Source organism: Sorghum bicolor, chromosome 6 (assembly GCF_000003195.3).
Source record: "Sorghum bicolor cultivar BTx623 chromosome 6, Sorghum_bicolor_NCBIv3, whole genome shotgun sequence".
In the NCBI taxonomy this organism is placed as follows: Eukaryota; Viridiplantae; Streptophyta; class Magnoliopsida; order Poales; family Poaceae; genus Sorghum; species Sorghum bicolor.
The window spans coordinates 58,752,084-58,773,665 of NC_012875.2; the positions used below are offsets into that span (position 1 = coordinate 58,752,084).

Consider the following 21,582-nt stretch of genomic DNA (forward strand, 5'->3'; position numbering starts at 1 on the left):
TCCTTTACCACAAAATCATAACGATTGCCATTTCGTCACATTCTATGCTACTGTGCATGTAGCTATGGGATGGCACTGTCGGTTGACACTGAAACTTCGGAGTTCTAGTTGGAACTCCCAATCTAGCGTCACACGCAAAGCCATAGGCGAAGCTAGCTAGGTGGATAGGTGGTCCATGGACCACCCTAAAAATTTATTTAAGATTAAACTATAGTAGATAAACTCTCTATAATTATGAAAATTACACATAGATCATCTATAGTTTGATTTTACATCTAAAATATGGACCACCCTTGCTTTAGATCTTAGCTACGCCACTGACAAAGCACACAGTGTTTGGTGCGTGGCACATAAGCTGCACTTGTTTGACATCAACCACAAGCTAGCTAATCAATCTGCTCTGAACATAGCGTGAATATAATTTTAGTAAATGGAAAAGGAAAATCACGCTGATAACATAGGTGCATGCAGTGGTGTTCCTAGTAGGTCCCTGGGAACTAGGCAATCTCCGTCATCTTCATCTACTTCTTCCGGCGGTGGATTTTCTTTAGGAAGGATTTGAGGATCTCCTGCACCGCGTGGTCATGTTGATCTTCAATAGAAGTGACCAAGTGTTTGTAAGCTCGATCTTCGAACTCAGAGAAGATGTCCTAAGACACGACAAAAGAGTCATGTTGAGGCAAATAAATGAGGTGACTCACATTAACATCGTTTCACATTGTTCCCAAACAAACATCACATTGCCTCACTACAAAAAATCTCAGAAAGGGAAACACGGGCGTTCCAAACCCGTTCGCGAAAAAAAAATCTCAGAAAGGCAAACGGTAGGAAATCATGTCAAATGTCAAGTGAACATGCTATAATAGAAATGTTGTATGAAAGTAATTTCAATATACGCCCCCCTCCCCCCCTCTCATGTCCTTTTTGTAGAGCATGCGGACGACCAATTTCTTACTAAAAGTTCAAACTTCAAATATCATAGCATGCTCATTATGACTTATAACTTATAAGCATAAAGTAAGTTGGACAACAACATCATGTGTTGAGGTGTGCAGGATCCTCAATCCAGTTACCTTCAAATCAAGAGTTGAATAAGTGTTTTTCACTTTGGAAACTGAAGTTGAATCCTTCTTTCCGTAGTTTTTCTGGAAATTAATGTATGATGTCATTTTTCACTATACTATCAGCTAAATGGTTATTAATAAATTACTTATCTATTATCTAGAAAACAAATTACCTACCAGCAATACTTCTATCTCGTTACTGTTGGCATGGCTAAGAGCTTGCACAATTAGCCAGGAACACTTGTGATCTTCAATATCAGTTCCAATCTACAATGAAGAGCACAACATGAACATACATGTCCCATAAAAAATGTCTTTCTGGTAAAACGTCTATTTTACCTTCCCTATTGTATTAGGATCTGCAAAGCAATCCAAGTAATCATCCTGAAAACGTTGGGAACTGTCAAGGGAAATGTAAACTAGTAGCAGTTGTAAAATGTACAGAAATTGACATACCTGTGCCTGAAAATATATGCCCATTTCAATAAGCACATCCCTTAGCCCACTGATGTTTTCAAGTTTTGTGCCACACAACAGCAATGCGCAAGCTACCTAAAGCCATTTTAGATGACAGAATGTGAGTATCTTAATTCAGAAGAGAATATGTAACGTAGTACTTAAATTTAATTCATAATAGAATATGTAACATAGTACTTAAAATTATATTATCAAGTAGTATCATCATTGTAAAAGGATTGGTGTAGAAACTGGGAATTGGTATGAAATTCAGAATGCAAAAGGTAAATCAGTTGAGCAATTGGTAGGTGTGCCAACGATGTTTAATTGGGCATGCCTTGGACAAGGGGGTTTGTGTTCAAATCATTAGGATTCAGTCCACACTCAAATTTCATATTAAAAATGTCCCAATAAATCCAACTGATGAAAACGTCTTTTTATTGGCAAGTCTACTAATAATATGTACTGACATAGCTTTTAGACAACATTTATATAGCTTAGCACATGACTTTTGATTAGAGTATAAAAGATAATGTTTTCATATGCATGAGCTGGCTGAGAATAGGTAATTATTCTAAACTTCAGACTCACGGGAAGATAAAAAGAGTAGTAAGATGTCTTGTACTTGACAATACGACGGTACCTATGTAGCAAAAGAAAATTGCATTAGCGCAATGGAATATTTAATTTAATTAGTCAAATGAATCACATACCCTTCAATATTGTATTTTGCGACGTCATTCGCCACATTATGTGTGCTGATAAGATCAAGCATCTGTCCGAGAGAAGTCTGCAAAGCTATCTAAACAAGAGACCCAAATAGTAGCATTGACTTGTGTTGTTACAAAATTTGCCAATTTCAGTATTGGTTTTATCCGAAGGAGACTGACCTCGTTCCATAATTCACAGATGTCTATGTAGTAAGGCTTTTCTCTAAAGTATTTTTTTATCAAACGTGCGATGTGACATTTTAGTAGAATACCGTCGTTTATGCCGTGAAGACCAACCTATATAAAAAAAAGAAGAACATGAATATACTTTGTAGCTTAACTGAATAGAAAAATTCTGGACTCAAATGATAAAGATTGATACATAGAGAAGAGAAAGTGAGATGTCATTTGAAGGACCTCAGGCCGTCGGTACCAACAAATCTGATCTCTCCTTGTATGAGAATCATCCATGATATCGTCAAGTAGCAGTGCACATGCTTGAAACTGCATGTATTTCATTGCAACAAAATAATCAAATATATCGTTCTTTTAAGCAGAACAATCATAGTGAGAAGGGTCATTAGCAACATTACCCACTCGACACACCAACCAAGAACACAGGCAAGGAAGAATTCATCTTCAGCAACCTCGCTTCCTTGTTTCAACAGCAAGTAACTATCGATCACTGACAGACCTCGATTCAGTTTCCCTTCAAAAGAAAAGGTTAGCATGTTAGAAGATCTTTTATGTCTGCTGCAGATTCACTCTGAATTTTTCTTGACCTTTTGTTTTGAACTATATTTTATCATCTGTTTCTGCTTTGAATATGTCCAAATATGAACTGAAAAGCTTTGCTCTGTTATGTTACAATACAAAACGAGGTTCTCCTGCTAGGTATTGGTCTGATGGATCATGCCTCCTCACCTCCAGGCACGTTGTAGTCGATCATCTGAAAGAATACAACAGAGAATGGATATATGAGACTCGGAATGGTGCATGTACAACGACTTAACTCATCTCAAGTCCATGGAGCAAACAAATTCTATTTATACCGCATCAAACGTTCGGTTTCTGCAGGTTTTACAAACACTGTGTGGTGTGTACGTATGCTACTCTTTTCTAAAAAGAAGAAGAAGAGATGAACACATCAGCGATTAATGTTTTTTTTTTGAGATATAAGTGATCAATGGTGGTTAAACATGGTTTGCCACTCTTTGTCCTAGCCTCCTAGGGCGTTGTTTGTACATAGAGGCCTAAATGGAACGAAAACGTGACAGGGTCACTGGGTCAGGCTCTTAAATGGGGCCAAATTTGCCGTGCGCGCCAAAATGGTAGAAGGCTCCAGAAGTGTGTGCGCTTCTTAAGTGGGCCAAAACGTCAAAGAGTTGAGAACTTATGTGTGTGGTTTAAACTTTAAAGCAAGTTCCGATTGATCTTTCGATTTGTGGTTTAAACTTTTAAAGCATGCATGTTCCGGTTGATCTAATGATCTTTCGATTTGTGCTAAAATAAATACGTTAACGCGTGACGCTGCAATGCATGCACGTGCAAGGCGGTACGTCCATATGCATGCATGCACCGAGGAACATTTTGGAGACGTATATGATCGAATACCTGCGCGACCCAGCGCGTGGCCTCATCGGTGAGCTCGCACGAGTCGTCGTCGAGGAGCTCGTCCCGGAGGCGATCGTATGCGCGGAGGAACCTCTCGCGGTGGTCACCGACGACGTCGGCGGCGCTGCCCTCACGACGAGGCTGCAGGCGCCGCTCCCCTCGCTTGATCTGTGGCGGTGCTGCCGGTGGCGGCGCGTTGTCGTCGTCGTCGTACAGGACGAGCTTCTCCTCGACCTCGGCTTCGAGGGCGGCAGGAGCTCCACCGGATGACGAGGACACAGCGTGCAGCAGCGACGACATCGCCGCTGCCGTACGTCTACGTCGCGCCTATCTCTCTTGCTGCTTCGATCGTTCGCGTGCTGCCAGGAGACTGGGGAGGCGCGTGGTACGTATAAATATGCGTGTGTGCAGCGCCGCGCGCGCGGTTAGAGGTCGGCGGGGTCCCGGCGGCGCGGCCACACGGTCCTGAAGCTGATTGACACGTCAGCCGTTGCGTTTCTATTTAAGTGCAGTGCAGGGAAGCTGTTCGTTGGTTGTTAGACAGAATTAAATTGATACCCAAAAAAAATTAAAGACAGAATTGAATCGGTGTTTTCGGTGTCTATATATATATATATATATATATATATCTTCAGCCCTTGACACCACAACTCCCAAGGCGTCCTCCTGCATCATCGATTATTCAGGCACTGAAGACTAGTGCAATGTGTAGAATACACTACTGAATGTACTCTTATTATATCCACTGACATCAGTCCAGTGACATGCGCGTAAAATATACTACTACTACTGCAACATATATGTAAAAAAAGAGGAAAATAATTGAAAATGGAACTCTCTCTCAGTTTGTCTGATGACGTGGTAGTACTAGTTTGCGCGCAGAACGTGCATCATGCATGACTGCCCTCCCTTAGCAAGCATGCATGCTTGTTTGTACAGTGAGAGCCACAACCACTGAAGGTCTAAAGCTAGCCCGGCCTGACCGATCCGCGTCGCCGCAAACTCGCAATGCAATCGCATATATAGCGAGCACTTGTCGATCGAACCCGCTTTCCGATGCTTCAGCAAAGATGAAATCGATCGCGGAAAAGGATCGATGTCAATCGATCGATCTAACCCCTGCACATTATGAGCGAGAACATGTGCGTGCGTGCACGCGCGCACCGGCCGGCCAATTCTTCTCGCTCGACGACGCATGCAGGCCAAGCACAGCAGGCGTGCATGGGGGCATCAGGGCATGGGCACATGGCGGTCAGCTGTGGACTGCAGTGGGGCAGCGCCGAGTTTGCCACGCCACGGTCATGAAAAGGAGACGAATGATCTAATTCTCTTGTTCCATATCTAGAAAGTAAAAAATGAAAGAATCAGAGATAGTCAGATGCCGTAATAAGCTAGCTAAAATTATTTTAGCTACTCTTGGATGACTAATAGTTTAATAAAACTAAACTATTTTAACTCCTTTTAGTCAATATATGTTTAGAAGTTTAACTACTAAAGTGATTAAAGTTTAGCTAGCTAAAATTTAGTTGGTGGAACCCAAACAGAGCCTATGTGTGTGCCCGTGAGAAGAAATGAAGCCGAATGCACCGAAGAAAAGTTTCAGTTGGCCTGCGCTAGCCGGCCAAGTTTTGCTTGTACCTGGGCTGCACCTTAGTAGGTCAGCATGCTGGCCCATCAGGCGCAGCGTAAATTTTATTTCATTTTCTATTTTTATATGGCCAAAATAATTCCAATCCCTTTTGAATTCGTGCAAGGTTCTTTTCCTGGTCGGTTCCTGTTCCTCTTCCTCGTCGAACTATAACATATACACATGCACGGATCGCTAAGGTATCGCTGCTGGACCAGTGAGTGTCTACTGTTTTTCTTCTAATTTTAAACATAAATGTATAAGATAAAGTAGAATATGATATATTTTATAAGTTTCATTCTTAATTGATGTTTTTAATATAAAATTATTTTAAACTATTATATTTTTTATTTTGAAGAGTTATAGTAGAAATAAGTGGATATAGCATTTTTGTTCAGCTCATCTTCATTTGTTTTCTGACTTCGTCCCTACATACGGAGTATACACTAACCCTCTCTGCCCCCCCCCCCCCCCCACACACACAAGTGCATTTGCCTGCGGTCTGCCACAAGCCCACAAGGACACGTCGTGGTCACAGCTAGCCACCAGTGCATTGCGCAGCATGAGCAAGCTCGATTACTGCTTCAGCAATGACTACATGGTGCTGCGGCCGGACAGGGCGGGCCCCGTGGAGCTCCTGCACCTCCTCTTCTCGCCCAAGGTCGGCCGGAACAGGGCCGTCGACTGCTTCACCAGCACCGAGGTCCGCAGCTTCGCGCGCCGGCTCGCCATCTTCCTCAACCTCATCCTGCAGGTCCTCCTCCTCTCGCTCGCCGGCCCGCTGGCCGCGCTCGGCGCCGCCGTCGAGCTCGTGCTCAACCTCGCCGACAGTGTCCTCCATGGTCAGTGCATGCATGTATAACTCGTTGCCAGCGTGGTTGCTCGCGACACGCGCGTGCACGCACTGCGTGCCATCAGAATCAGAGCAGGCAGTGCAAAGTACAGTAGAAGAGAACTCGGTGTGTGTTTGACGCAGTTCCCCGTTGTTCTACCGTGGCCGGCCGCGCATGCAGGGCGGATGGAGTATCCTGACAGGTCGTCGCCGGCGTACCGGTCGGTGACGGGGCTCATCGACCGGAGGGTCGATCTGGACCGGAGCATCAAACCGACGGACAGCCGGTTCGACGCCGCGCTCTGCGTCATGGCGTCCAAACTGGCGTACGAGAACGAGGCGTTCATCCGCGACGTGGTCACGAGGCACTGGCAGGTAACGTGCACTTAAGGGCATGCTCCCACCCTCTCCACCACTGGATTCGCATTGAGAAGTGTGCAAACACTGTCTCTTATACACATCTCAACCTGAAGTGCAAACACACATCTCAAAGCAGATTCGCATTGAGATGTGTGTTTGCACACTTCTCAATGCGAATCCAGTGGTAGAGAGAGTGGGAGCACATGCCTTAAGGGCAAAATTAACTTTCCCAAGCCCTCCTTTTTCATCCGGTCGAGTTTGAAAGAAGATCTGATCGAAACGGCCGCACGCACTGTGGCGCGTGCAGATGGAGTTCGTGCGTTTCTACAACTGCTGGAACGGTAAGATCGACGACGTTGCTGCTGCTGCTGTGTGTGTGTGTGTGTTCGCACTTGCATTGCAACAAGCCGACATTCTTGATTCTTCTCGGTGCCTTGCAGAGTTCCGGAACGCGTACACGGTGCAGGCGTTCGTGTTCTGCGACAAGCCGGCGCCGGACGCGGAGCTGCTGGTGGTGGCGTTCCGCGGGACGAGGCCGTTCGACGCGGCCGGGTGGTGCGCCGACCTGGACCCGTCGTGGTACAAGATCCCCCGCCTCGGCCGCGCGCACGCCGCCTACACCCACGCGCTCGGCGCGCAGCGCAACATCGGCTGGCCCAAGCCCAAGTGGGTCGAGCACATCAAGGGCAAGCCACAGAAGGTACTGGTCTTGGATCGCTTCGTCGTCGTCGTCGTCGTCATCACGCCGGCGACGCTGATCGATGAGCATGCACTGATTTCCGCATGCATGCCGGCCCGCAGGTGTACGCGTACTACACGATCCGGGACACGGTGAAGGAGCTGCTGGAGGCGAACACGAAGGCGCGGCTGCTGGTGACGGGGCACGGGTCGGGCGGCGCGCTGGCGGTGCTGTTCCCGGCGATCCTGGCATACCACAAGGAGAAGGCGGTGCTGGACCGGGTGGCGGGGGTGTACACGTTCGCGCAGCCGCGCGTCGGCGACGCCATGCTCGGCATGTTCGTGGAGAGGAACCTGGACCGCCCCCGGAAGCGCCACTTCCGGATCGCCTACGGCGACGACTCGCTGCCGCGGCTGCCCAACGAGAGCTCCGCCGTCCATTTCCTGCATTTCGGGCTTGGCCTCCACTTCGACAAATCTTACAAGCTCAAGGTGTGATTGGTTTGCCAATTTCTATTACTTTTTTTTTTCACTTTTTTCTCATTATCGAAGTTTTTTTTCAACAATATATATAATTTGCATGAAACCAGACCACTGACTGAGCTGCTAGCCTGCTACTGCTAGTTCCATTTGCATTCATTTTCATGTCCTTGCAATTGCAAATTTGCAATGCATGCATGCAGGTGTTGAGGGAGATCCCGGGAGAGGAGGCCTCCTCGTCGGTGGTGGACGCGGTGACGAGCCGCGTGAGCTCGGCGTGGGAGCTGGGCCGCTGCGTGTACCTGGGCTACCAGCACGGCGCCTACTTCCGGGAGGGGTGGTTGCTGCTGCTGATGCGGGTGCTGGCGGTGGCGCTGCCGGGCCTGCCGTTCCACAGGGTGCAGGACTACGTCAACGCCATGGTTCTGGGAGACTACATTCCCAAGGATAACTGATGGACGTCTCTGATGACTGATGAGTCGTCACACGTCAGTGCATGCATTTCAATCAACCTGAATCTGATCGCCCGTCCATGAATGAACAGTATGCAGTATGCAGAACTGCAACGACTACAGTGACATCACCTCCATCAGACCGATCACCGAAGCTATGGGATGTACAGTAATGTTTTAACGTACTATTAGTAGTAATTAAGTAAGCGGACTGCTACCGTATGCATGTGAGCATTTGCTATGTATCGAACTATGAACAAAGTAAGTGTAGAAGCCAATAAATAAATAAAGTATGTGCACAGTTAAGCGTAAATGAACTAAAGAGTTGTACGCTGTCTTTACAACAAACGTCACACAAACCTTTTGGGATGTTTTACAGCCTTATTACAGGTATAGTATATTGGATAACCCTTAGGGCCTGTTCAGTTATCAGAGATATTGGACACTGGAAACAAAAACTTGAAATGTTGTGCTAATTTCTACTAACTTTGATCACAGGGAATGATTCCCCGGAAGGAATTATGCCTAAACGAACGAGGCCTTAATGTGCCAGCCTTCAGGATTCTGGAACTGAGAGAATAAATGAACTGTGGTTGAAACGAACTGAAAGGTGGTACCGGAGTCTACCAGAGAGCCACCAAATCTCCCCCCTATAATAACATTGTTCTTTGATAAAGAAAAAGATTACTTACTACCAAAACAAATCTTCTGGGATACTTTTGTTTGTCATGGCGCATGAAACAGATCAATGACAATGCATAATATGATCGATTACCTCTGAATTTTAGCAATCTCCATGAAATCAGACCACTGTTCTGCAACCTCGACCTGCGTTCGCATGCAGGACAGTACTGTGACGACTGACGAGGCGCATCTGATCGATCAACTCGGCGCCACCGTCAGAGACCCCTGCTTTCAGTCTCAGTCATCAGCTGAGTGCTGGTCGTCGACGTCGATGCCTATACAATATGCAGAAAACAGTCGCAGTCTTACATGCTGAGGTCGTGCAGTGCAGGGGCCTTGCAACTGCGACTACATTGACGTTACCTTCATCGACCGATGCTACGCGAAATTGTTTACTACTGTACTGGTACGTAGTACGTAATTACGTAAGGCATGAGCATTATAGATACACATAACACTGCTTCCGTGTGATCATTTCCTGTGTGAGCAAGCAAGTGCACAAGGCCAGAAGCTAAATAAAAGTATGTGCTCATTAAGCATAAGTAAACCATTGTTATCTAAAAAAACTAAGCATAAGTAGACTAGAATCTCTAGTGTTTTATACTGCCATTGCCTGCCGGTATAGATTATGCAGTGGCGCTTTCCTTCTGTGACAAAAACTGTTCTATTGTGATCTGTCCACTGGCCTGGGGCTACATGGGCTTTCGAAAGCCCATCACCTGCCACGAGAAAGGCCGCACAAGAGGTACTGGGCTGTCCAGGCCAGTCCGTGCCTGCGTACGTCTGGGCCGGACCGCATGTGCTCCTGATCAATACGCAAATCTCCTGTTCTTAAAGGGGGCGAGTGCAAACCCACATAAAGCGAGATGGGTATCTGGATAGAGGCTTTGCCGCTCACAGTCACAGCCTCACAGGAGGTCGCTGCGGTGGTTCAGTACTTCAGTTCGCCATGGAAGGTGCAGTCGGCCAAATGGTCGTCCCGGTCCTCGGCATCGTTGCCGCGGCCGCCGTGACCTTCTACACCGTCAGCTTCATGGAGATGCGAGACGTACGCTTTGCTGTTCCCTCTCTCTATATCTCTGTCTGATGTGTTGGTTTCCCATTCCATTTCAACGCTGCGATTACGGTCACCATGCAACTTACGATTTGCAGAAATCTTTCGAGGAGCTCGACGAGAAGTACTCGGAGCTCGACGAGTCAGGCGGACGGCAGCGCCGGTCTCGCCGGAGGGCCGAGCGCGACAGGAAGAGAGCGAAATGATTGACCACCACACACACCGCCGATCTTATGAATTTGTTGATTTGGAGATATGCCGGTTAATTCATAGGGGTGAGTGTGCATGTACCTACTGAAGCAGCTAAAACGATGGATTTGTTTAAACGACTCCATATATAATGTACCCTCTGCTGTTCTTCGGTTCTATCAGGACTTGTAAAACAAATTTCCCCTAAATTGCTTCGATTCTAGATTGAGTGTTCTCAACGCCAAATTTCCATTAGCATACATGCGTTCGATATATTTCGGAAAAGTTGAAAACTAAAAAGCACTTCCGTGTAGATGGAGTTCGTGCGTTTCAATTAATAATACATGGAATAGTAAAACCCAAGAACACTACGCAAGAGAGCACATATTAATAAGGCCCCTTTTAGGTTGCAGGACTTCTACATGTTAGTGCTACGTTTTCCCTATAAAAATAAATTGATTCATGTGAAAATCTTACATGTAAAAAGTCGTCCTGCCTTCCAAATTAAAGGGGATACGAACGAACGAAGAAGAATGCTGAAGATGAAGAGACCCGCAGGATACCAAAGATGGCGTGAGGCATTTCAAGGAGGCTTTGGGATGAATATATATACGTACTCGCGAAGAGCTGGGGGCCATCGAGACCGAAGCGAGCGCATTTCCAAAAATCATCACCAGGATTCAGAATAGGGATGTAGTAGCAACAGAACGTCACTATGCCCTTTTTGTTTTGTAGAAATACCATGATATCGATAAAATTGTTTTTTCATAGACACCCAATCATTCCATCTGTTGGCACGGTGTCCTAAATTATAATTTGACCATTTTACATCTATATATGTATAATATTATTTATATTTATAAACTTAATTATAATAAATATATATGTTCAATTATATAAATTCAATTGTCTCAAGTCTATATTTTAATAAGGCAGAATAGCCATTTTAGTCTCTCAACTATTACTCAAGGCTCAATTTCGTTCCTCAACTTTCAAAACGTCCGTTTTAGTCCTCAAACTCTACTATTAGACTCAATTTCATCCTAGAACTATGAACATGATCGTTTTAATCCACAAACTTAGTATTTTGAGCTCAATTTCATTTAAAAACTATCAAAGTGTATTTTATTCTGTAAACTTTTATTTTTAACTCAACTTTGTCTATGCCGTACATAGAACGCTGCACTATTGCACATGATTAGCTTCAACACCACCAGCGATTGAAGATAGAAAAATAATATTTATCTAAAAACTCTTTCGTGGCCATTCATAATTCCAAGTTGTTATTTTTAGTATTACCTTATAATTGTACCATTTATATATATCCAACTAAATTGATATTTGTGGGAGCAACTATAGTTGCATCGAACACTATTTATTTTTCAAGAATACATGGATATATTGAAATAATAGCAGATCTATAATTTTGAAATTATGGATGAAATTGTGCCAAAATATAATGTTTTATTTTCGAACAGACAAAACTGAGTTCAAAATAGAGGTTAAATGCACTTTGATAGTTTATGGATGAAATTGAGCTTCAAATTCAAAATTTAAGGACTGAAACAATCATCTTCATAGTTGTAGGGTGAAATTGAGCCTAAAATTAAAGTTTGAGGAACTAAATGGCCGTTTTAAAAGTTTAGGGATGAAATTGAGTCCCGAGTAATAGTTGAGGGACTTATTGTGCCTTTTAATAATTAAAAATATTATCTAGATTATAAGTCAAAGATTTTAAAACGTCTCACACTCAACCATTTCTCGTATTTATTTATTTTGTGTGGTGGAGAATTTCACGCAAGCTAGCGCCGGTCTACAAACGCCAACTATTACGGCCAGTAGTCCACCTTATTATTCCGACGATGATACTCCACGAGTCCACATATCGTACACAGTTGGCTACGGCGGCGCTCCGCTCAAACGGTGATGCTGTTGGGTATGCCACGGAGCACCGGTCCAGGCTGTGCCGTCGGCTTGAGCAGCGTATAGGGCACCTCCACGGGCCCCGTCCGGTTCTTCAACGCAGGGTCAGCGTTCCGCCTCTCGATGTTCCCCGCGACCTCCTCCAACCTCGCCCGGAACACCGCCAGCGCCTCGGCCGCGCTCCGCTCGCTCGTCCACTGCTCCGTGTCCGGCCGCTGCCCCAGGTACACCTCCGTCCCCACCAGCCCCAGCGGGCCCGAGGAGATGGACATGAACCCGAGCGCCTCGGCCACCGGCGTGACGCTCTCCAGGAAGTCCGACTCCGCCACCGTCACCGTCACCTCCGGATCCGGCACCGGCCGCGTGGTGAGTGAGGGCCCGTTCGGGATGAAGCCCTGGTAGTCGTACTGCCCGAAGCTGATGGCCGCGTGGTACGCCGAGCCCAGCCAGACGATGGTGGTGCAGGTCTCCACGAGGTCCGCGAGGCAGTCCATCGCCGGCCACCACGGCGCGTCCGACAGGTCGCCGTGCCCCACGTTCCTCACCTCGCTCCACCACCCCTGCAGCTCGCTGTCCCTCGCCACGGCGCCGTCGTCGCCGTAGTAGATGGCGCAGTAGTCCGCCACCCAGTCCTTGATCGCCGCCCACATTTCGAGCCCGTCCGCCGCGTATGGGTAGTCGTCCTTTATCACCAGCTCCAGCGTCTCTGGCTTCTTCGCGTCCCCTTTTGCCACACCTCTGTACGTAGAGAATTCAGAGCAGCCATCGTGATGAACTGATGACATGCTGTTGCTATGACATGGACGAATTAATGCCTGTCATTTCGTATGGAGTACTAGTATTACTATTACCTGTTGATGAGATCATTGGGGAGAGCAAGGCCTGTGAAGTTCCAGGCCCTGTATGCCATGGAGGACATCTCCATGTTGTACCTGCTGGGGAAGTAGGTGACCTCGTGTATGCCACGGAAGACGCTGCCGTCCTTTCTTTGGTCGCCCGAGCCGACGACGATCTGGCGCGCGACGGCGTTGATGTGGAGCGTCTTCCGGAAGTGCGGCTTGAGGAGCCTGTGGATCGGGTGCAGCACGCTCAGCTGCCGGTTCGCCGCGATCACGATCGGCTCCATGGACGCGTGCGTGTTGAGCCTAAAGCACATGGACACACATTGTCACATTGACCTCGTCGATCTTGTTTGTGCCAGCGTCGTGTAGGAATCGATCGAGCCGTGGACATACCAGTGAGTGACGAAGTTGTTCTCGACGGTGTCGTTGGCGGCGGCGTGGGCCTTGGCCAGCTCCCAAACCGAGAACCTCCCGGCCGTGATGCCGTCGTCGTCGTCGTCCCTGCTGTCCGGTGGAGTGTACACCGTGCTCACCGCGCCGAGCTGCTCCTTCTCCGGGTGCGGCGAGCTGAGCTCGATCGCGAGCGGTTTGAGCGTCGAGTCCTCGCGATTCAGGAACAGAAGCGTTCTGGCGGCGTACACCTTCCTCTGCGACACCTCGGCCTTCTCCTCCTCGCCTGGGAGCTCGTTGATGCGCTTCAGGTATGGCATCACCCAGTCGTGGTGGTCCACGACGTACAGCCTTCCCTCCTCTACGGCCTGGCCATACAAACACGCATAACCCGACTATCTTTCAGACAAGAAAGAAAACAAAAACTGCATATTTTCCCCCAAAAAACATTTGTCTGAAAGATCTCCTAGGTCCTAGCTAGAAAAGTGCCAATTGTGCAGCACACCTGCTGCAGCGTCATGCCACCCATGTTCTTCTCAACATGGTCCTCGGTTATCTTGCTGTCCTGGTCGCCGAACACTCCGCGGTCAAGCTCGCTCGTCAGCGGGAACTTGGTGACGCGCTTGATGCACACCGGGTTCGCCCCGGCGATCATTTGCCGAGCGAACTCCTCGTCCTTCCGCCAGTGTGTCGGGTTCACTGCACCAAACAGAAGAAAAAAAACAGTTTTTCCTTCCCTTTGAGCATGCACATTCACCATGACACCTTGCATTGTTAGTTGCAACCGACGGTCGCAGTACCTGAGATGACCTGGGGAACAACGGGGAACGGCGCGCCGCTGTTGATGACCCCCTTGGCCTCCGGGAGCCGGCCGACGTCGTCGAGGCCGAAGAGACGGTAGACGTCCGCGAGCGAGCTGAAGTGCCCGCCCAGCGGCGGAAGCGTCGGCGCGGGGACGCTGCCGAAGCCGACGCGCTCGTCGCAGGGGACGTAGATCTCTTCGTCCAGCGGCGCTCTGCTCTCCGACTGAGGATCTGATGATGCACGTACGATGAGGTAGCAAAACAAAATTAATGAGAGCAAGCGAGATTGTCTTCTCCTATACTAGTGCTACAAGTACAATAGTTCCAGCATATTTCGGCTCATTTTTGGGAAACTGAGATCGTGAACACGGGCACGGGCCTGTTTTGGCGGCTGGCCGGCCGGTCTTGGTACGCCGAGGGTAGGGGTACTCTCGAGATCCTCCCAGCACGGGGCGCGCCAAGTCCCTTCGAAGGTCTGGGTTCCCCAGGTCGTTGTACAGCGCGTAGTCGTACACGCGGTCCCACGGCTGGAACGGCCGGTCTGCCGTCTCGCCGTCTCCCCGGAGCACGGCGAGCTCGTCCTCCCTGTACTTGAGCAGGGAGCTTGGCGTTTCTTCCTTGACACACGCCTGCAGAAGAAATATGTGATGGAAGTTTCGAGCGTGTGCATGCACTTGTTGTCAGGTTCGTTCGCTCGTCGGTGAGCAAGGGTTAGCAAGCTGCACTGCACGCACGTACATCGTTGGTGAAGAAGAGGCGGTACGGGTGCTTGTCGACGGGATAGACCCATCCGTTGCACGCGAAGTGGACGGCGGCGGTGGTGGCGGCCTTGTCGTCGGCGCCGAGGACTCTGGTCGGCATGCTCAGCAGCCTCAGGTACACGGGGAAGTCGGAGTGGTTCTTCACCACCACGGCGCCGGGCGCGCCCAGCGCCTCGTCCCAGGTCAGGTCCACGTCGAGCTCGGTGTCCCCGCTGCCAACGACGGCGTCCAGCACCGACGCCTCCGCCTTCACCCCGCGCCCATCGGGACCTGCACGTACGTACACATGCATAGATCCATGGCACAATGTTAGTTTCCGAACATGTGTGTGTGTACGTGGCCCACGTACTGGCAATAACCTCCCGAAACAGAGAGTTGTCTTGTGCTGTGCATGCATGGCCGGGTAGGCTCGGTCGCGTACCGGCGACGGTGGCGCTGACAAGCTGGATGGAGAGCCTGAGCTGCCGCTGGCTGTCGGAGCCGTCGTCGGCGAAGAAGTTCTGCAGCAGCAGCTTGCCTCTAACCTGCACGCTCGTCGACGAGGCTCCCAGCGCCGAGTCGGCGACGGCACGGGGACGGGGCTGGGCCGACGCGGCCGCGGCGTGGCAGGCGCTCAGTTGCACGGTTTCGGGCCGCGAACGGCGAGCTGCTGCCGCGCCGAGAGCGAGCATCGGGCGTGCCGGCAGCCCCGCGCCCGTGAAGCGCGAGCCGCGGAGATGACACGGGCTCGGCTGGCTGCGACGGAGCTGCTGCATCATCGTGGATCGACAGGGGAAATGTGTCGTCCGGCACGAGGTTGCTGCCGTGGTGGGTTAGAGGATGGAGGTCACGGGAGACTGATCGTCACTGATATATGCATGCGTGTCCAGAAATCATCCAGTGCATTGCACGTTAGTAGTCGCATGTGAAACACGAGCTCGCGAACGGGGCCCGATGGACCGACCGACCAACTGGGGTGATGAAGGACAAAGAGAGGAACAATATTGTCCACCACGCGCCCCACACCTAACAAGCTTTGCTTGGGACCCCGCGCGCGGACAGCCAGGCGTGGCGCGAGCCTGCAAGGATAAGAGAGCACACAATAATGAGCTTAGTTAGTTAGCATTTTTAATGATATAGAGGAGAGAAGACAAGACGGGAGAGAGAAAAGAGTTTGGCTTGTATTCTAGCATCAAGCTGGACACGAAAACATAAATATATGTAGACTCAAACAATAGTGTACGTGAGAAATTATAGTCAAATAGAAGACTATTGTATGACTTAGCTGACTCTATTATTAACCTTGCTCGGACGGTGAAACGTTTCATAACCCGATTGATAATAAAAAAAAACTTTTTATAGTCAAATAGGAGATAACTATCGTATGACTTAACTCTTATAGTTTGGTTTATAGTCAAACATTTAACTATATTATTAATCTTGCTAGGATAGGAAACCTTTCGTACCCCGATTGCGATTGGCTGCTTCAGCCTGCACAGAGCACAGCACTTTGCATTTGCACCTCCTAGCTAGCTAGCTAGCTATAGTGAGCCCAGTGTGTGCCTGATGGGAAAGGTGTGGTACGATGATAGAGCGAGTGGAAATCGCATTCGCATGATTCAGTGATCAGTAGCAGTACGTGTGCATTATAAAGTGCACGCAGCAAAGGTGGGTAAAAGTAAATCTAACTGTTCCTAAAGCCTGTGCTCTTGTGGTGGTTGGAGAGTCACTATTTTGCGGTCAGTCTGGAGGACATGCAATGTTGTATTATACTAGGTAGCGTGCCCGTGCGTTGCTACAGGATAGCTAACGTTATGTACTAAAAACTCACAAATCGCACGATAAAATAACAATATTATAAAAATTAAATATCAACATTAAAGTAATATTTAATCTAAAAAATAAAATTTGTGAAATCAACAGTCATAGAGAGCGTGATGTTATAGGCTCACAAACCTACTTTCTAAAACATGCTCGAAACTCTCCATGCCTAATTGGTTTGAGCATTGATTAGGAACTTTGCAAAAAAAGAAGAATGACACCAATAACATAACGCTTGAGATCACAATGGACTGATTAATATTAAAAAACAATGGGCTGATTGTGTTTTAGAAAATTACATACGTACCCATATCTGCTACTATATATAGCTTATATCACAGATAATACACAATTACCCATATGTCCTACTATATATAGCCTATATCACAGACAATACACAAATGAAGCAACACTCATAATCCATAATCCGGTAACACCAAAGTCAAGGGACTCCTTCATCATGCCGACCGACAACTATGGTGACTTCATCTGCGTAGTACGGCAAAACATGATCAAACCGTCCCTAGGTTGTGGTTCCACGTCGTCCTCCACAACCCGGCCAGCTCCCTCAAGCTCGCCGTGCACGTCGACAACCTGTATCTCATCGGCTTCAAGACCATGGCTAGGGTGTGTGATGGGAGTTCAACAAAGAGCACAACACACACCTCATCGACGGCTCCAGGTGGCTCGGCTTTAGCAGCCGGTACCAGGACCTCGTTGGCCAAAAAGGGGCTGTCAGGTAAAAACTCAGACTAAAACAACCAAAAGATGGTTTCCCCTGAACATATCACAATGCAAACCAATTGTATGATTTGCGGGAAATCCTTTTTAGTGACATTGATTTATAAGTATCTTAAAAACAAAAAAGAAGAATGTTATGCCTCGCTACAGAAAAAATGTATTTCACAAATGATACTCTCTCAAATTATATTATGATATTTCCCTTTTTGAGCAAAGTGCATGGTTGGCCTATCTATTTTATATTCAAGTTTTGGACTGTTGAACCATAGTTACTTCCTAACTAACAAACCAAAAGGGCATAATTCTTTCTTCAAAAATTGATTGCTGAACCGTAGTTCTTCCTAGATAGTTTCCTTTACTATTTAGTAGCCATGCACAAATATCATCTCCTAACTATAACAAACCAAAAAGGCAAATTTCTTTCTTCAAAATTTAGATTGTATACATGACGTCATACAAGAAGTCTATATATGAGCTTGTCAGGACATACAAACATGGAAACAACTCATAAGCACCAATTCAATTCAAAACAACCCAAGACCAAGTACTTGTGATGAACTTGCTCTAGAAGTTCATAATCTACCAAGGTTGAGAAATTTATTGGATCTGGTGAGTAAAAGCAAATGTATACATAGCTACAGCTAGCAGTCATGATGAAAATTAAAATCAGAAACCGGAAAGAGAGACCGAAAGAACATTATAAAAACAATTGCCTTCTTACTTTGTCAAAATCTTTTACAAGATTGGCTTTAATAGAAGAATTGTTTTCATAGTCTTCCCACAGCTCTTTAATCTCATCAGCTGCAAAACAAAAATGTTATATAGATAAATAGTTAGTCTTTTGGTGCAGTGACATTTGTACATTGATGTGACATTTAACATAAAAATTATGCACCCACCAATGGGCCTACCACCAAGAACTTCACACATTCATCTAGAGCTGCTTGTTCACGTCGGATTTTTTCAGCCTTGGGTCTACCATAGGATGGGGATAATGTCACAAAAAATAGTTGTTAAACAAAGAATTTTGAATATCTGAGTAAGTAATTTACTGAAGGTGGGTTTTGTGTATGAATTAGGTATTTAAGCTAATACAAAGTGCATTGGACAGGCAGGTGAAGTGTAGTTTTCGCGATCAGATAAGTGCATTGGACATACAACACACCAACAATTTGTGTTCTGCACGGCGGACATGATCTACCTTCAGCAATTTCGTGCCCAATAGCAATGTCATGACCTACATTCTCTGGTATGATCTTATGCATTACAGAGAAACCCAATATTATGCTCAAGCTCTTAAATGTGCCTCATCCCCTGTGCTCTTTTGACGTTACCACTGAATGCCAATGTGCAAGAAACCATGAGAAAACACAAATCAGAATTCTTAGTTCTAGGTAAGCGCTCCAACTTTACTCTTGTGTTTTCTATTTCAAAAGGTTTCCCTTTACAATTCTATTTTGCTGCTCTTGACCTTGCTGTACTAAACCTATAGATTAGAAAAACAAATGAATTTAATTTAGCACACTACTAAGTGCAACAAGATGTGCAATTCTCGGAGCAACTGATATTCATTTGTCGAACTAACTGCATATTTGTTAATGTCCAGTTGTCAGAGCAAGATTGCTAGTGGCTATTCCAAATAAGGCATAGGAACAAGATGAAGCAATAATAAAGCAGAGATTTGCTGAACAAATATGCAGAGACACAGGAAATTAGAGGGGACCAAGGGAATGACATTGACCAGTTCCAGAGGCCGTTGCGTACAGCTTGGAGAGGTCGTTCGGCAGTTCCTTAGCCTACATGAATTTATCAACATAGGCCATCACAAATTATAAAAGACCAAAAACCTTTTAATCAAAAATTTGGACACACAGAAATTTGAAGCAACAGTGGCGCAGCCTCCGGACAGAATAATTTCACAAATTTATTCAGTAAAAACATGTTATGAGGACTGAGAACCTAGCCAAGCTGCAGGCTACGGACACACAAATTTATTCAGTGCCATTCAGTTCATATTCTGATATTCAGTAAAAGTGTCATTCACACCAACATCACTGCTACTTTGCAAACTGAACTGCAATCAAACTAAGAAAAACTAAGCACACTGCACATTTATATGGAGATGCCAGGGCTGATTGTACCTTGATATTCAGGTTCCAGGTGGTCGTGACCGGCGCGACGGTGCTTGTTGCGGCCAAGAACAAAGCAGTCACGGGCGGCGCTCTAGGACGGGGCTCGCGCGGACGGTAACGAACGAGGACGACTCTGCCGCGGAGGGCGCTCAAGGACGGAGCTGTCGCGGTTGGAGATCGAGGACGACGCTCTCGAGGACAGTCTCGTGGCGGACGGCGCTCTCGCCGAGGCGTGGATCGACTGCGCTCGGGGCTCGTGGCGGACGACGACCTGCGCGAAGCGGCCGGTCTCGCGGCGGACGGCGCTCTCGCCTCACGGCGGACGTCGCTAGGCGGCCGGTCTCGAGGCGGCGGCGGGCGAGGCTCGCGGGGGCGGGATGCGAGGCGGCGCTCAGCGGGCGAGGTGGCGCTCGGTGGGCGAGGCGAGAGAGCGGCGGATGGCGGGCAAGGCAGCGCTCGGCGGGCGAGGCGAGGCGAGAGCGGCGGATGGCGCTCGGCGAGCAAGGTGAGGAGGAGAGGTGCGTGCGTTCGCAGGAAGAAGGAGGGGATCGAGGAGGGGATGACGGTCTCTGTCTGTTTCCAAGTACGGTCTCTGTTTGCGGACGCACGGCGGGGGTGGGAGGCAGGACGAAAGAAAATGTCGCACCAAAATAATGTCCATCTTTTAGTCTTTTTAGTTGTAGGATAGGATGTAGGATTATATTCTTCAAAACACAAGAACAAATGATGATGCCAATTGAACCCTAGTGATCGACGTGTTGGAGGCAATCAAAGGGTGAAACCGCCGTCACAAAAATGGATATAATTCTAGCATTAAAATTTTATCATAAATTCTCAGCTATGACTTTTTAGTCCAGCAATCAGACTCATTTAAAGATTTGTTAAGAGTGTTGTTTTTATGGTGATGACTGCGTTTATGGATTTTTTTGCATCTTCCATATCTAATCAGGATACCTCTAGTGTGAAACGATTTTTATCAGTACAAAACACTGGTGGGCTCACTATTTTTGTTTCTCTCTCTCCACCTGTCAGCTTTAGGTAGGCATGTGGATCTATCGCTCTCGGTTTGAGAAGTACTTTTCAACAAACTTATATATTTTTTTCATAAAAAATCAGTATAAGCCAAATTTCGACGAAGCGAACATAATTGATCTAGCTTGGTTCAACTTGTATGTAAGATCTGATTTCACGTATGACACTTCATGGTTTGGTGTGCTCGGGTCGATTTTCTACCGCCGTACCACCATGCATGTTTTGATTCTCACTATGCTGGAGCTGTCCGAGAAGATCTACCAAAGTTTATACGGTTCCACTCAGCGTACATCTCCACAGCTGGATATACAATGCAACTCTCGTCTGGCAAACGAACAGGAGTCCTCCGGCATGAGGTACGGTGTCTCGTTTTGGTTCTTGAGATATCAGGCTATGCAACTTAGGCCTCGTTTAGTTCACCTTAAAAACCTAAAACTTTTCAAGATTTTCCGTCACATCGAATCTTGCGGTATATACATGAAGCATTAAATATAGATGAAAACAAAAACTAATTGTACAGTTTGTCTGTAAATTACGAGACGAATTTTAGATAAAAACAAAAACTAATTGCACAGTTTATCTGTAAATCGCGAGACGAATCTTTTAAGCATAGTTACTTCTATGATTGGATAATATTTATCAAATAAAAATAAAATGCTACAGTGTAAGATTCAAAAACTTTTTGATCGAAATAATGCCTCAGCAAGAGTCTCACCGGTTCCGATATCCCCGTCCAAAATCAAAGGAAAAAAGCCTCACTGTTCGGCTAGAATTACTGTACACATCATGATATCGATGGGGACGTTCCATGAACTGCTTCGATGTGCATACTATCCACACGCCATGTGAGTCGACAGCTGAACACACAGGAAGAGAGAGAAGATCGATACTCTCCAAGTCTATTGGGTTCAATAAGTGAGGACGCACGATATGATTGATGAGTTTGCAAGTTGCAGCA

General features: G+C 47.0%; 4 protein-coding genes across 8 annotated transcripts; 2 read left to right on the forward strand and 2 right to left on the reverse strand.

Moving 5' to 3' along the window:
• On the reverse strand, positions 268 to 4,174 carry LOC8080492 (farnesyl pyrophosphate synthase 1). The gene is made up of 12 exons (XM_021464037.1): positions 3,845 to 4,174; positions 3,155 to 3,179; positions 2,824 to 2,939; positions 2,648 to 2,734; positions 2,411 to 2,527; positions 2,234 to 2,322; positions 2,112 to 2,163; positions 1,521 to 1,616; positions 1,404 to 1,448; positions 1,242 to 1,331; positions 1,074 to 1,145; positions 268 to 650 (listed from the first exon to the last, which is right to left on the reverse strand). Exons 1-12 carry the CDS (start codon positions 4,142 to 4,144, stop codon positions 522 to 524), a joined length of 1,218 nt encoding a protein of 405 aa, XP_021319712.1. The 5' UTR covers positions 4,145 to 4,174; the 3' UTR covers positions 268 to 521.
• Positions 5,975 to 8,544, forward strand: LOC8082524. The gene is made up of 6 exons (XM_021464176.1): positions 5,975 to 6,313; positions 6,485 to 6,678; positions 6,971 to 7,004; positions 7,104 to 7,363; positions 7,465 to 7,833; positions 8,025 to 8,544. The coding sequence occupies exons 1-6, from the start codon at positions 6,034 to 6,036 to the stop codon at positions 8,274 to 8,276; spliced, it is 1,389 nt and encodes a 462-aa protein (XP_021319851.1). The 5' UTR covers positions 5,975 to 6,033; the 3' UTR covers positions 8,277 to 8,544.
• On the forward strand, positions 9,833 to 10,409 carry LOC8070255. The gene is made up of 2 exons (XM_002447208.2): positions 9,833 to 10,005; positions 10,110 to 10,409. The coding sequence occupies exons 1-2, from the start codon at positions 9,907 to 9,909 to the stop codon at positions 10,215 to 10,217; spliced, it is 207 nt and encodes a 68-aa protein (XP_002447253.1). The 5' UTR covers positions 9,833 to 9,906; the 3' UTR covers positions 10,218 to 10,409.
• Positions 11,933 to 20,200, reverse strand: LOC8070256 (linoleate 9S-lipoxygenase). Of its 5 annotated transcripts, none has more exons than XM_021463310.1 (12): positions 19,602 to 20,200; positions 19,202 to 19,256; positions 18,360 to 18,435; positions 18,182 to 18,261; positions 15,341 to 15,977; positions 14,897 to 15,189; positions 14,538 to 14,787; positions 14,156 to 14,389; positions 13,861 to 14,054; positions 13,359 to 13,723; positions 12,975 to 13,268; positions 11,933 to 12,861 (listed from the first exon to the last, which is right to left on the reverse strand). In XM_021463310.1, the coding sequence occupies exons 5-12, from the start codon at positions 15,675 to 15,677 to the stop codon at positions 12,117 to 12,119; spliced, it is 2,712 nt and encodes a 903-aa protein (XP_021318985.1). In that variant the 5' UTR covers positions 15,678 to 15,977; positions 18,182 to 18,261; positions 18,360 to 18,435; positions 19,202 to 19,256; positions 19,602 to 20,200; the 3' UTR covers positions 11,933 to 12,116. The 5 variants fall into 5 exon arrangements, with proteins under 5 accessions (XP_021318985.1, XP_021318986.1, XP_021318987.1 ...); XM_021463311.1 differs by having other exon boundaries at positions 19,196 to 19,256; XM_021463312.1 differs by lacking the exon at positions 19,202 to 19,256.

Bases quoted from the DNA above. Each gene is read 5' to 3' on its own strand.
- LOC8070256 (XM_002448633.2), bottom strand. From the start codon at position 15,677: ATGATGCAGCAGCTCCGTCGCAGCCAGCCGAGCCCGTGTCATCTCCGC. The intron at 14,390-14,537 runs GCCCGTGCCCGT...GTGCATCATCAG, and splicing joins CCGGCCAGCCGCCAAAACAG to ATCCTCAGTCGGAGAGCAGA. The intron at 12,862-12,974 runs GTAATAGTAATA...CTCTACGTACAG, and splicing joins CCCAATGATCTCATCAACAG to AGGTGTGGCAAAAGGGGACG.
- LOC8082524 (XM_021464176.1), top strand. From the start codon at position 6,034: ATGAGCAAGCTCGATTACTGCTTCAGCAATGACTACATGGTGCTGCGG. The intron at 7,364-7,464 runs GTACTGGTCTTG...GCCGGCCCGCAG, and splicing joins TCAAGGGCAAGCCACAGAAG to GTGTACGCGTACTACACGAT. The intron at 7,834-8,024 runs GTGTGATTGGTT...GCATGCATGCAG, and splicing joins ACAAATCTTACAAGCTCAAG to GTGTTGAGGGAGATCCCGGG.
- LOC8080492 (XM_021464037.1), bottom strand. From the start codon at position 4,144: ATGTCGTCGCTGCTGCACGCTGTGTCCTCGTCATCCGGTGGAGCTCCT. The intron at 2,940-3,154 runs GTGAGGAGGCAT...TTTCTTTTGAAG, and splicing joins CGACTACAACGTGCCTGGAG to GGAAACTGAATCGAGGTCTG. The intron at 1,146-1,241 runs GTAGGTAATTTG...ATTAATTTCCAG, and splicing joins ACGAGATAGAAGTATTGCTG to AAAAACTACGGAAAGAAGGA.
- LOC8070255 (XM_002447208.2), top strand. From the start codon at position 9,907: ATGGAAGGTGCAGTCGGCCAAATGGTCGTCCCGGTCCTCGGCATCGTT. The intron at 10,006-10,109 runs GTACGCTTTGCT...TACGATTTGCAG, and splicing joins GCTTCATGGAGATGCGAGAC to AAATCTTTCGAGGAGCTCGA.